Raw genomic sequence first — 15061 nt, forward strand, 5'->3', positions numbered from 1 at the left:
CTGCCGAGAGGCACAAACCATTTCTGATTCCTATTTAAGTCACCAGAGCCTAAGAGAATCCTTGCTCTAGTGTCTAAGAAATGCTAATTTTGGAAATAAGCCTCCATTTTGCATTGTACAAACTAATGACTTGGCATTCTAACTGTTAAATCTACTGATCTTCCTGCCTACACACCTTAACCCTTCCTCCCACATCAGCCAGCATGATCAGATCCAACACCTGTCTTGCCTCTCTGGACTTTGTGATTAAGTCTAGTCTCCTGACCACAGCTCCCAAATCCTTGCAGCCTCCAGTTTCCAGCTGCACCTCAATTCCAAGACCCTGACTTCTTGTTCCCCATCGTCTAGTGTACTACGCCTCACCTCACTTCTGTTTAACTTCCTTAGTTTAAGTAAAAAGTACTGTCAATTCTTGACTATTATTTTCTAGCTTTAGCAGTCACTTTGGCTATACAAACAAACAAACACCAACCAACCAAACAAACAAACACATCTTTTGCCTTCCAGTTACCCTCTGTCACATCCCGTTTCTTTTTTTCCTGGTGTGGGTCAACCCCTTGTAATCACTTGCCTTTGATGCTTTTCTGATTCTGTCCACTGACTGAAAGCTCCACTAGGGCGGAGGCTGTGTTGTTCGTCCACCACGTGAGGGGAGATGATCAGAAAGTGTGTGTTAAGTGAGCGCATACAAAACAGAGCTTTGGAGAGCAAACCCATCCACATAAAAATCATGCGAGAATGAGAAACCACTAGATAATAGGATTTGTTGCTTTGTACCTATCAGAGAGGGGAGGTGGGCCACTGTCAGAGTATCATGATGTGCCAGTCTCTCTTCCTCAACACAAGTAGCAAGTCCCATTAAAAGATGAGCTAATGTATCGGAAAATTTCAGATGCTGTAGAATGTGTTAAAGCTATGGGGGTGGGATGGGGTGGAGAGATGGCTCAGAGGTTAAGAACACTGACTGCTCTTTCAGAGGTTCTGAGTTCAATTCCCAGAACCACATGGTAGTGCCCTCTTCTGGTGGGCAGGCATACATGCAGACAGAACATTTATCCATTTTAAAATGGGCATGGAAAAAAAAAGCTATTAGGAAAGTAAGGGAAGGCCAAAGAAGTGAATGGTACACTTGGACAGAATAAAGAATTAAAGAAGTAGTTAGGAAGTATGCACGTATATACACAGACACACACACACACACACACACACACACACACATACAGAGAGAGAGAGAGAGAGAGAGAGAGAGAGAGAGAGAGCTTCTTGAATAAAAGGTATGAAATTAATACTGAATTTTATTATCTGCTATGTATAATTTGACAATAAAAAGTATTTGCCAAGCACTCTGCAGTTTAGAAATATCTCTATGTACATAGTGTCTCTCATTTGATAAGACCATTGAATGGCAGGACAGCTCAGTGGACAGTCTACACAACCCAGTGTCAAGAAAGCTGGGTCTGCATCCTGTCCTGTTACCAGCAAGCTATGGCCTTTTTGGAGAGTTACTTTCCTTCTCAGAAATTCGATTGAGGGTATCCGGTGGTTCTTAAAGTCCATTCGGTTCACTTATCACAGTGACTTAACTGATGTCACACTTCTTTCCTTCTAGATTCAAGGTAAAATGTTATCCCTTTGGAACTTTCTCAAGCCTCCATGCATCTTTTTGACTCTTCCACTGATGTTCCCCAAATCACAATGTCTGAGTGATCCCTCTCTTAGGTGTGCAGGTAAAGAAAGAATAGTTTACTGGGGAGGGAGGACTTATAATTGATCTCTTCTGATGCAAGTTCTGCCTGCACCCCCAGTCTAAGGTCTCTCTCACTTCATCTTGTACTGTAATCCCTCACATGCCACAGCCAAGGGCAGCTAACAACCTTCCTATGCTTCATGTTAGAAAACCTTCAAGGAGAGGTTTTCAATGGCCAATTTAACACGTGTTTTTCAGTCTTCATCGGAGAAGGTTGGGGCCTTTCCCTATATTGATATACCCAGTTCCCTCTTTTACATTTGTCTGCCATCTCTAAACTGTGTTAGCCAAGGAAGATGCCCCTTCAGGAGAGAATGTCAAAGCTAGGCTGCATTTAGTTCTTAGAACATAGTTAGAAATGTCTCAAAGTCAAGCTGATTACAGACATACTGGATTTATCTTCCTTTTGGCCTTTTGCTATGCTGCTGGGCATAAAACTGTGTGCCATCCACACACATCCCTCTGTGCCTACCAACCAGGCAGGCTTCTTCCGCAAATCAGTGCCCAGAGACCATGATCTTATTACCAACTCCACCTTAGATTTCATAGACTGTATTTCTAATTCAAACGGTCAAAAAGTGTATTGAGAGTCAGCCGCAAGACAAGCTGAAGAATTTTTGCTGGTTCCTTTCTTTCTGGGAGCAACTTCCTTAGACATTGCTTTTACAAGCCAATTAAGAAGCCCCCTATTTTTTTCAGCACCAAGGTTTTTATAGTCCCCTTTCTACAAATCCAGAACGTCACACGATAGCAGAGACGCTAAGCAAAAAGAAAAACCTCATTCTCTAGGTGCCTACTTTGCAAACGGCTTCTCTCGGCTCAGTCCCTCTGCATCCACGATGCGTCAGTCCTTTCTTCCTCTCCTTTCCTGGGGACTGGAGAGGCAGAGCGCCAGAGTGGAGCTGAGCCTGCAGAGCTGCCACCTGATTGGCTGCCCGGCCCGTGGCTGGGCTATAAAAGAGACCCCTAGCGGCTTGGGAGCCAGAGGCTCAGAGAATTCCGCCTGCAGCTTTGTCTAGCAGAAGCAACTGTGCTCAAGATAGAAACGAGATCATCTCCTGCCTTTCTCTCCTCGCTGCGAATCCCACAGTTAAACACCATGTGCAAAGGACTTGCAGGTCTGCCGGCTTCCTGCCTGAGGAGGTAAGCTTGGTTTCTGTCACTGGCCAGACCAAAGTTTTGCATAGACTTTCTCAATAACTTGCATGCTTTGCTTACGAAGTTCTTTGGGGTTAGCGGCCGAAAAACAATGGTAGCTTCTCTCTAGGACTAGCCGCACTCTGATTTAGGGAGCAGGCTCTTCAAATGCTGCTTCCTGTGTGTTTTATTTGGCATGACTTTAGTTTGAAGTGGGGTTCTGAGTTTTAAGCTTGGTTCCTTAGTCAAATTGTTTGACTTACAGATAGGAGGTCGGGGATGGATCTGTACTCTTTTGAGGGATTATTGTCCCTTGTTTGAGCATTGCGGAGCACCCAGAATCACCACTCTCTGATAACACGCTAGTCCTTGTGCGGGGGAAGAAAGCCCAGAAGGAAGTTTTGGAAACATAGTCAGAATGCTCTGTGTGGCATTCTGCGGCTGCGCCCCTCTGCCCTCACACAAACAAATGTGAGAACAAGAGATGCTTCTCTAAACCAACTCTCTCCTATCTTTCTACCCCACCTCCAGTTGTTGACCTGAGACGCAGCTGGGAAAGAAATACTGATTGTAACTCATCAGCTTAAAGTTTTAGAGGCATCCAGGTGTCTTTTTTTTAAGGATGTGAATAAGCTATTTCGTGGAGTACTTAATAGAGTAGCTGGGTTACAAGAAAACACGAGGCCAGCGTGTATTACAATTTCCTCTTGAAATTAAAGGTCAAAAGTGGGTCTCTCTGTGGGTCTACCAACTCCTTCTACCCCTCAAAGCGTAACATTTGTGTGGTAGTGAGCCTGCTCTCCACACTGTTTACCATCCAGGAATATTAACACATTAATCACTTTTTTCAAATGAAGCGGGGGGGGGGGGCAGTTGGTGGAGAGCTGGAAGGCAGATGCCTTTTCACCTTCACTTTTAAGTCCTGAAGTTAACAGAAGGGAGCCTTTCCAAGCTCCTGTCAATTGACAGAAAACCAGCCATGCAGAACTTAGGAGTGTTGGGACTCAGGCACTATTGCCCATAGCAAATAGTTTTTGGGACAGATGAAAGCATGTCAAGGGCTAAGCAGCTCTCATCCTCAGTGCAAGGGACTCCAGAGGGTCTTATCTGCTCAAGGTCACAAGATTGGTGGGGGCAGAGGAAGAATCCCATTCAGACTATCTGTTTCTAGTAACTTCCAAAGTCACTTTGGTTTTTATTTTTATGCTTCTGTTGTGATGTAAAGTCCTTGTATGTGCACTTTCAGCTCTTTGGAAATACACTTGCGTTAATGTTAGCAGTAGCGGCTGGGACTCAGACGGAGGCAGCACACAGAGATAGGGGGTCATTTTCTTCAGGCTAGATTACAATGCACCTATAGCGTCACTGTAGAACTGTAGAACTGTCCCGGCTTTGGTGATTTTATCTTGCTGTCACTGGGGAGGACTTTGTCACCAGTCAGCAACTGGGAAAAAACAAAAAGGCAGAAAGCTTTGTGAGGGATGGAAAAATACTGCTTAAAGGGTAATCCACGAACAGCGCCGAGATTCGGACACTGAGAAAAATCGGCTGAGAAGCCCCAGCGTGCCAGCACCATCCTAAAATGCCACTGTGTGCCACCCTTCTTTTTCAGCCCCTCCCGGCAAAAGCATCTCATTCTTTGTTCCTTAGGAAACACCATTTTCCTGCAACCATTTCTTGGCTTTTATAATAAAAGAGATAAAAGTAATATAAAAAAAGCTATTAAGAAAGAATGACAGAATTGAGCTGGAAGTTGAAGTAGTCAGAAACTCTGCTATTCCCTAGTTGCCTATTAAATGGTGGCAGTGAACTGGAAAGCGTTCTAATTAAATAATTACTCACCTCAGTGATGACTCTGTCTTGCTTCTCTTATCCCAAAGTCTCATACGCCCTTTCTAGTGTACATCTGCCTGTAATGCATTTTTTTAAGCTCTTGCTGGAGATTGCCTAGAAACAAACCTAGTGTGGCTCAGCTTTCTGTTCCTCTTTACAGGGATGCACACATAAGCGCGTGTGGCGCGCGCGCGCGCGCACACACACACACTTAGCAACTGCTTGGTTACTGCACTCAAGGCTGGCTGACCTCACCTCTAGTTTATTGAAATTTTCCATAGCTTTCTCTAGGAGATAACACCCACTTCCCAGCAAGTGTTCCATAAGGAGAGGGTGTCTGTTTTGTGGTTTTTGCATGCATTTCAAAAGAGCAGCCATTTATTAGCACAGTTTCACCAAAGATATCAAAGGTCATAGGCAGACACAAGGAATCTTTTCCTGGGTGGCCATGGGCTCTTAATGCCCACCAGTCTCTCTTTTAAAGAAATCTATTTTTAATGTCAGTTCTTGTCTTCCTTGCAGCGCAAAGGATATGAAACATCGGCTGGGGTTCCTGCTGCAGAAGTCTGACTCCTGTGAGCACAGCTCTTCACACAGCAAGAAGGACAAAGCAGTCACTTGCCAGAGGTGAAAGAAATGGCCTTGCAGAAGAGTGATTAGATATTAACTATCTGAGGAGAGAGAGGTTGTAGGAGAAGAGTGGGTGGGAAGGCCGGCCCTTAGCTGAGCCAGATGTGGATCAAGATGGCCTCCATTTTCAAGGTGAGGGCACACAACTGTAATCTCAGCACTTGGAATCGTAGGAGGGTCATGAGTTCAAGACCGACCTGAGATTATAACACATATGAGAGAGAGAGAGAGAGGCAGAGACAGAGAGACTCTATTTTCATGGCAATCATAATTGGATTTTAGATCTCTACATATTTTATGAAAAAAGATCCTAATAAACAATATATCACAACTCATCTTAGATTTTTTTCTCCTCAGTTATATGCTATGTATTTAAATCATTCTTTTTTCTGTAATATCTCCAGGGTGAGCCAAGAAGAAGTCAAAAAATGGGCTGAATCATTGGAAAATCTGATTACCCATGAATGTAAGTAACCAGGCCCCTCTCTCTCATTCTAAAACAAGCATGCACATGGGTGTGCATGCACACACACACACACAAACACACAGACAGGCACACACACACACACACACACACACACACACAGGAGACAGGAGGATAGCAGTACTCTTTATTAGCCAAGTCATCTCCTAGTATATCAGTTTAGAGGGAACTGCAAAGAAGCCCCGGATTGCTCTGTGTTTCAGAATCAGGTACAAATATTTCTGTCTTATAGCTGATATGTTTTGAGAACTGTCAAATTTGATGGAAAGTTAATCTAGGAGCCATCTGGACAATCAATAAGAAAACCAATCCCTCTCATTGCATGGACAAAATGGCCAAGAAAAGATTCACATAATGAGATCCTCCAGCACAATGGACCACAACTCTCATTTTAAACTCACCGTGGCTGTTGATAGCTACATGGATGTTTCAGAATTAGTTCCTTGGAAGACGATTCAATCTTGGGTAGAAATTACTAGATTAAACTGGGGTCTTTTAGATGTCAAACATAAATTTGGACTAGCTGACTGCCAAAGAGGGAAGGAAGGGGGAGTTTCTTCAACTCACACCTGGGTTCCTAATTACCTTGGCTTTTTTTGAAATGTTCTATTGACCAAGTCAGCCAGTGTGTTGACTGTGGCTCGTTGTCATCTGTCACAGGTGGACTGGCAGCTTTTAGAGCTTTCCTGAAATCAGAATACAGTGAAGAGAATATTGACTTCTGGATCAGCTGTGAAGAGTACAAGAAAATCAAGTCCCCGTCTAAACTAAGCCCCAGGGCCAAGAAGATCTACAACGAGTTCATCTCAGTGCAAGCAACAAAAGAGGTAAGTTTCCATGGCAGAGAACTTTCTAGGTCTAGGAATCCTAGGAGATTCCTAGGAATGGCATTCAGTGTCAGGGATCTTTAGATCTACTAGTTAAAGGAAACGATGGGGGAAGCTTTTATAATCTTATCAATCTTTCAAGTAAATCTATTAGGAAAAAGGTTAACTTTGTCCATATGATTTCAATGGGTTCTCCTTAATAAATACAATGATAAATCTCCTCAATACGAAAGAGAGTATAGGAAAATAAAGTGCTCTTCCCATTTAGGAGCAGGGTGAACATTTTATAGTCTCACATATGCCAGGGCAGAACCACATGTTGTGGGATTCATTTCTGGAAGGAATGTAAAGAAAGGTTCCTGACTGTTTCTTGTTGAGCATAAGCCTGCAGCCTCCTCCCTTCAACAGGGCTCTAGATCTAATACAACCTTGATCTTTGCATTTTAGGTGAACCTAGATTCTTGCACCAGGGAGGAAACGAGCCGGAACATGTTAGAGCCCACGATAACCTGTTTTGACGAAGCCCAGAAGAAGATTTTCAACCTGATGGAAAAGGATTCATACCGTCGCTTCCTCAAGTCTCGATTCTATCTCGACTTGGCCAGTTTTTCCAACTGTGGGGCAGAGAAGCAGAAAACACCCAAGAGTTCTTCAGACTGTGCCTTCCTGCTGCCTCAGTATGCCTAATTCGCACTAGAGGCAAAAAGTAGAAATGCCAAGACTCTATGCTCTGGAAAATCTGAGGCCAAATATTGATTCGTATTAAGCACCATTGCTTTATCCACGTTGTAGTCTAGTGCCCATGCTGCCTGCTGTGTGTGAGTCACTTCCATGTAAAACTAGACTTAGTTGTGGGTGTCGGGGTTTTCCTTGGGGTATGACCCAATTCATTTCAAATGTCCCCCAAGTTTCCTTAAGGGTGTCACGTGAGCAAGTCTCCAAATAATGTCCCCGTAGGTCTGGATTTTCTAAGATTGCAGGCAGTGCTCCCCTTCCAGCAGTTTGACCTCAAGTCAATTGGTTGGTCCACTTCCTATGACAACACACGCACACGCAACATCAGCCAGCAGCACTTCCTACAGACTCTCGATGTTTAGGTGAGATTGATGTGTGTATATGTATATATTAAGTATATCTAATAGATGCATATGCACTTTGTATATATTGTATCTATGTATTCAAATATGTGTATGAATGTACATTCACACGTGCACACACATTTCTACAAGATTAGATGGGAAAGACTCTAGGTGCTCAAATTGGAGTATGCAGGCATGCTTACACGCATGTTCTGATCTCTGGTCCTTCATGCTGTGTTTGAACAGGGCAAACTAAATTAACTGCCATTCAGGCTCAGAAAGGAACACTAGCTTGTGAAAAGCAAGTTCTGTAGAACCATCCGGTCTTGATGCTAAGCACCGACGACACACCGAGCACTAAGCTAAGGAGCGAACGCTCTGAAAACTCTGCTGGCTGACACAGAACTGCCTTGCAGTTCTACCAGTGATCACGACTGGTACTTTTAGGTCCCTATGCTGATGGCTTCCCTCCTTTGCCTGGGTGCTCAGGCCGTGCCGATTTAGCTGCTGAGTTGGTCTGGAGTTGGGAGATGGGATATTTGAGCCTAATGAAGGAAAGTGGCCCAGGCCTTGCCAATTAGCCTGCTCACAGGCCACTGGCTATGTGAGGGCAGAGGACCAAAAGATTGTCCAGCTTCTTTCCTCTCTTGATAAGGTGCTCTTCTGTTCCCACCCCCAAGAGCTTCAGCCGTCAGATGAGCCTCCTTAGTTCACTGTGGTTGGTGGTTCACTTTGAGAACCGTGGCCTGGCTCGAAGCTATGTCCTACATTCGTAAAGCCTCGCCACAGGGAAGGTCTTGTTTTATAAGGAGGACGTAAGTTCTCACTCACTGAAAAGCCCTCCTTGCTTTTCTGCTTTGAAGTAAGAGTTCGTCCACCCTATCCCAAACATCAAGGGTAGCAGAGACTGATGAAAGGAGAGAGGAAAGGAAAAGGAAAAGAAAGAGGACAGGATATCAGTTAGTAGGACTACTGTTTGGAATACTTGAAAATTTCTCATTTGTATTATTTATGATGTTGTTTTGTACAATATTTATATTACTGTATTTTATAAGTGGAAGTACAGGTTATTACCCAAATTACTAATGAATGCCCAGGAAGTAATTTTCTTCTCATTCTTCTAAAACTACTGTCTTGGAGAGCACACGCATACTCATGCGCACACTGCACCCATCGCTCCAGTTTCAGTCCATGCACGGGCACCTTTGTGGCTAGCAAGCCAATGTACTGGGCTGCAAAATGAAGACACTGGAGTGGTGTGTGTCCAAGTCTCATTGTATTGAAGAACCTGGTTTTCTGTTTCCTGTTGTCTCTTTGACAGTCTAGTTTGTCCCTAGAGCTCCCCATCCATGTTCCCCATCCCCTTTTCATTATATACAGTTCCACAATCTTGTTTGTACAACCTTCTGGTCTTGCCCTAATGTTATCATAACTTCGAGATTGTACCTGTACTCACAGACTGCGGTCTCACAAATAGGTCTGGAAAGTCATTCTGAATGAGAAGTAAATTATTTTCTGTAATACATTTTGAGTGTGTTGTCAATTGTATTTCCATCGCTCTTTGAGACAGTGAGCCTGTCTGCTGCTGGTCCACGCAGAGACTACTTCTTCCATATGCATGCCTGTTTCTATCATGTGCTTTATAGGCCTCGACGCTGATGCTTCCGATGAAACACACATAAGAGTAAATAAATGCTTCCCACAAAACAATCGGCTTGGAAATACATTAATATTCATACCCAGAGAGAGGCATACTGTGAGGAAGAGCAGGGCCTAGGATGCCCTTCGAAAGTGACTCATACTGAGTCTTTTATCCCTTCCCTGCCAACTCTGGGAAGGAAAGCAGAAACTGCAGTGTTCATGCTCTGGTTCCCTTCGCTGCTCTTGGTGCTTCTGCTCACAGACCCAGGGAGCTCTAGGTTCCGAGATTGCTAGGCAGACGCAGTGGTCACTTGCAGGTCTTCAGTGGGCTTTAAAAACAAACCAACAACAGCAACAGGGTCTCACTCTGTTTAGGCTGGCTTGAAACTCAACCATGAAGCCTAGTTTGAACTCAAATTCATTGCCATCCTCCCGTCTCACTCTCCCAAGCATTAGCATGACTGGCATAACCTTCCTTGCCCAGACTCAATAGGGCTTTAAAGGATAGGGTTCACCTTCTGAGCCGCTGTCTGCTTTCATTGACCTGCCTGAGTGAGAGGAGGTGGATCATGGGGAAAGCAGGACGGCAGAGGTATGGAGAGGTGTCTGGGAGACAGCTCTCGGCCACAGCTGCTTGATATCCTCTTTGGCCTTTGGTAATTTCTGAGGAAGAGGTCACAGAGTGATCAGCAATCAGTGCCTTGTCACATGATGAGACCCCTGTGTCCCGGCACTTTCCCTTCCTGCTCTAACAGTTCTGCTCACAGGGCAGCAGGCATAGACGACTGTAGACATTTTGAGTAATGCTCCTTGTAAAGTTCTGGCAGAAACCCTGGATCCTATACTTAGAAAAGTACACAAAGGAACTCAAATTTCTCATAAGTATTTATTCAAAATGTTTACAACTCACCCATTGAAACACAGACTGAGATCTCCCTGTTCTTCTCATGTACGCTTGCTTCTCACAACAGCCCTGAAGAAGCGATGTCAATCATGACAATTGACTCTAAAATCTTTTACAGATGAGGCAATGAACACAAAGAAAAAGTAGCTCACCACCGTGCGAACAACAGAACTGGGGTGTGCACTCGGGCATTATAACCCACAGAGAACTGGCCAGAAACTCACAGCGACTTCCAAATAGCCACATACAAATGGATTAAAAGCCCCAAAGGTGTCACCTGTAGTCATGTTGATCAAGAATGGAGTCAAAATATATTTCTATTGTTCCCTTCCTGGCAGCTTCCAAGGATATGTGTTCCAGAAGGTACAGGCACAAGATGAAGGAGTGTTGGTGCTTAGAAGGTGTGCAGGTTCCTGGGTATTTTATAACACAACTATACCGCTACTCAGATCGCAACAAAGCTCTGCCTCTTAAACCCTGCATAATGTTGTGGCTATTCATTTGTGTCTGCGGTGGTGGCGGTGGTGGTGGTGGTGGTGGGTGTTCCAAAGTGTGGATTTAGATTTCTCATTCATCTCTATGGCTCTCTAAAAACAGAAGCTAGACTTTGCTGGTATATTTTCCCTTGTAGGCCTTGCTCTGTGTTCCCCAAAACACCTGTGGCCAGTTTGAGAAACTTAAATTTTTAAAAAGATGACAAAAAGATAAAAGAAGAAAGAAGGATAAAGAAGAAAGAAAAGGCATGGGGGGGGGAAACCTATGTTTTAATCCAGGCTCAACACATGGGACAAAGGAATCATTCCAACGAAGAAAGTTCGAGTCAGGTCAGATGCGACCAGGCCACTGCAAAAGCTGGTGATGCAGCCACCAAACAGCCCTGGTCATCCCATTTGAAGGCTGAATTCAAACCAAGAATCTGCGTTAGGTCCTCACGCCCAAGATGATCAGTGTTTTGTTTTGTTTTGTTTTGTTTTGTTTTTTTAGACTGTTGTTTTAGTCGGTATCGTTTTACTTCTTTTATGCCTAAGTGGTATCTGGCAATGACATGAGAAGGGAAAATACTGGGATCTCTCCTTTCTGTTAGAAAAGGAGACAATTGGGTGGGATGACTTAGTGATCATTTACCTTTAAAACCCAATTATCTTAGATTGTATGTGCAAGGGGTTAAGAAAGTCAATATGAAAGGCTGTTCTATGACTAATACTGATGAATAATGTTTGGAAAGAGGAAAAGTTTCCCAAAGGAAGCCCACAAGTTAATCGTCACACCTTACACGCCTACCATGAGTTCTAAGGGCCAAGCAGGTGCTGGGTACTTATGTTATCTTATTTAACCCTGGGAGATCTTAGTGTCTTTTCACTGCAGATGGGAAAATTCAGATATTGGGAAGTTCTGAGACACACCCAGTAGCGTATACTCCAGCATTCCAACTCGAGAGTTCACAAGTTTCATTCATTACTCTAGCTGAGAGGGAAGAAAAGGAAGAGGAAAACAGGGGGGAAAGGAAGTCGTGGGAAGTACAGGAAAAGTCCCAGGAAGAAATGGAAAAGAAAGAAAAAGTTAAAGGATAAGGCAAATAGAGCAAAGAAAGACAAGGAGAAGAAATGAAGTGGAAGAGAGGGACAGGAAAGCGAGGGGGGAACCAAAGATGGCTGCTATGAAACAGGACAAAATGCCAGTCACCCGTCCTCTCCATGGCATAGGCTGGCTGGAGCGCTGAGCGGCCGCTGGGGTTTGTCCATGTATTGTCTGAGTTGGGGCAAGTGGGAATTCTCTGCAGATTTGGCCAGAAGTGCATTTTGGAAGCAAGCATTAGATACTAACGACAGTTCTGAGACTCACTTTTCTGGTTCCTCTCTGTTCTCTAAACTTGCCAAACTCAGTACCATTTATAGAGCAAAATTTAAAAAGGATAAAAGGTACCCTAAATTCTCAGACTCTATAGGGATGGGGTGGGGGGGAAAGTTACACAGCAAAGTCATTCAGCCAGTAGGGATGATATGCAGCCAGGACCACAGCTGGAAAGAGGCAGGAGCCCATGGTCCTCCTCACGTTCCTGCCTTCCCTCTGGGAGGAAGCCAGTAGGTTAAAGGGCCCTGTCCTCAGTCCAGGAGTTCAGTTAAGGCAACAGCATGTGCAAACCAGTGAGCTAGACCATGGGAACCAGAGAGCAACAGCCTCCCACGGTTCTGCAAGATTGACTCTGGGCTCATTGCTGCTGAAGTTAAAGGAGGCTATCCGCTCCCCTCCCCCATCCCCCCTTTCATGGGGTATTTGTAAGATTCCCAGATTATCTACCAACTACTTTCTTTCAGAACAACATATCCCCCAAAGATTTTCTTGATGATAATGAACTGTGGGAAAGTGACTAGCATTTCACTGAAGACAAATCATGCATTCTGTCTCCCACCACTCACTGTTTCTAACACTTGTTTTTCTCCTCTTCTCCCCACTAGAGGACTTGGTCTTTTTGAAAAATTTTTTCTTCTAATATTTTCTTGCCTTGTTGGCCTTGAAGAAGAAAACTGTCCGGACTGCTGGCAAATTTCAGCTTAAATGTTTCTCTCCCTACTCTGTATCCTACCTTAGCAATGTCCCTGAGCTTACGTGGAGTCACCCATCTGGAAACTCCAGACATCTGGAGATCAGCAGACATCTGGCTGTATAGTATTCCCCTAGGTGGAACTTCTCAGAGTTTCACCATCTGCAGGCATGTCACCTCACCCAGGGTCTGAAAGGGCACGGCCAGAGCTATTGACCTAAACTGTCTACGGGCCTCTCTGTCCCCAACGTGGGCGCTTCCAATGGGTTACTTTATTTCAAGTAACAGTCATGGTGTTTATAGGTGTGAAAAATTTTTCCTGAAAAATTGCAGTGCTTCAAAGTCTCCTGGCTGGTGTTCCAGATTCTATAATATTGAAGTCTCTCCAGCTTTCTAGTCTACTCTTCTCCCACTCTCTCTTGGATCCTGCTGTGAAGATGGGCAATTTCTGAAGTGGCACTTGGCCAGTTGCTTCTGTGATGTTTCTGGTCAGTGCATCTCTTTCATTTAGTTGATGTCTATATTCGTTAGAAATTCAGCTGAAGACCTATCCCCACTGAGAAACTTCTCCCACTTTCTGGCATGACTTAATTCTTCCCTGGGGATTTCCTTTATTGCTCAGTGTACTTTTATCCCCAAAACATTGTTCGGCAATCACTAATTTTTGCCTTCCAAATTTGACTGCCAAGTTCTCAAGACCATGGACCATGCTTCATTGATTTAATAAGGCCTGCACCAAGTCATGAGCCTCGCACGTAGAGGATGACTGTTGATGGAATGACTCACATCACTTTACAGACTTCTGGATGCAAGAAGGAAGTGGTCCATCTGACTCCCCCAACTTCCCTGAGAGCTTACTGCATCCTGAGTATTGTTGTGATGTAATCTTCTCAAAGTCTACTATGTTACTACCATTTCTTGTAAAACACAAGGATGTTTTCCCCAGCCTTGTGGAGGAGGGGTGGGAATGACAGAGAGTAGAGAAGGTATTGTGGGAGCCACTGACAGAAAAAAAGATTTTATGAAAAGTCACAAGTGTGCTCATAGTGTGTTCATGTGTCTATTTTACATTAGTAATAAAGTTAGTTCTATTTCATAAATGTAATACATTCAGATTGTGTTCCTCTGTGTGCACTATCCCTTCAGTGACATCCGCAGCAAATTCACTGACATTCATTATTTATTTTGTATTAGTACCACTTCGTCTGCTATAACTCTTTTAATACATAGAACCACCATGATAAAGATACTGTAACCAAAAAAAAGAGACTATAAGCTCCATGACCCTCCTTTCATAGATGAAAAACAGATGCACAGATAAGCAAATAATTACTCAAGACCACATATCTCATGAGCAAAAATATCAAGGCTTGACCACAAGACAATATGGTCCCACACCCCAAGTATATCTCATAAAAACCTGAAGTTATATAAAATATATTATATAAATATATATTTTTTCATTGCCTACTTTTCGCTCAAGATTTTTTTCCTCTGAAAGTTCCTTTAGCTCTCTTGTATTATAGTTACATGCCCACTTTTGTGCCTGTCTTTTGTTTCTTAAAGGTTCCTGAACCTCCTGCCCTAGACCGTCATCTAACACCCATGTTTCCTTCACATCCCCCTTCCTAATCCACGTGAGATATCCATGCACTTCTGATGATATTTAAGACATTTAAAGCTGAACTAAATCCAGATCACAGCTGCACAGACATTTTCCTAATAGCCAGCTACTTAACTGTACCTGTAATTCCTATCTTCCATTAGCATTTGGACCTAGTCCATGGAATAGTTACCAATGGCAGGTGGGACAGTCTCTGCACCTGCCTCCAATACTGTTGCCTGACATATGGGTCTTAGCCCACTGATAATCGAGAAAATAACGATACTCTGTGACCTCAACTATAAAGTGAGTGCTGAAGACAAGTTTGCATGCTGATTATTTTTGAGAATAAAATACTACGAGAAATTTGAAGCACATGGACAATTTTAAGTATAAATGCAAAGGTCCATGTAAAATAAAGGGAAATGAAGGAATTACTGAAAAGAAAATCTTCATCTATACTTCTTAGCAATTAATAATAGTTTCCAATTGTTGGCATTGCCATAAAGCCTGGTACTGGAATTGTAGTCTATGTAAGTTACCATCCAATTCTTTCAGTATTTCCACCTCATATCAAGACTCGAGTGAGATTGCGCTCTTTGCTCAAAATCTCACAACCAGTGATCAGACTTGG

General features: G+C 43.6%; 1 protein-coding gene across 1 annotated transcript; it reads left to right on the forward strand.

Moving 5' to 3' along the window:
* The first annotated feature begins 2715 nt into the window (after window positions 1–2715).
* LOC125391760 (regulator of G protein signaling 4) lies at window positions 2716–9262 on the forward strand. Its single transcript, XM_048421337.3, has 5 exons — window positions 2716–2890; window positions 5240–5344; window positions 5752–5813; window positions 6492–6658; window positions 7106–9262. The coding sequence occupies exons 1-5, from the start codon at window positions 2847–2849 to the stop codon at window positions 7343–7345; spliced, it is 618 nt and encodes a 205-aa protein (XP_048277294.3). The 5' UTR covers window positions 2716–2846; the 3' UTR covers window positions 7346–9262.
* Window positions 9263–15061: the final 5799 nt, after the last annotated feature.

This window comes from Myodes glareolus, chromosome 5 (assembly GCF_982192425.1).
Source record: "Myodes glareolus chromosome 5, mMyoGla1.1, whole genome shotgun sequence".
NCBI classification, from domain to species: Eukaryota; Metazoa; Chordata; class Mammalia; order Rodentia; family Cricetidae; genus Myodes; species Myodes glareolus.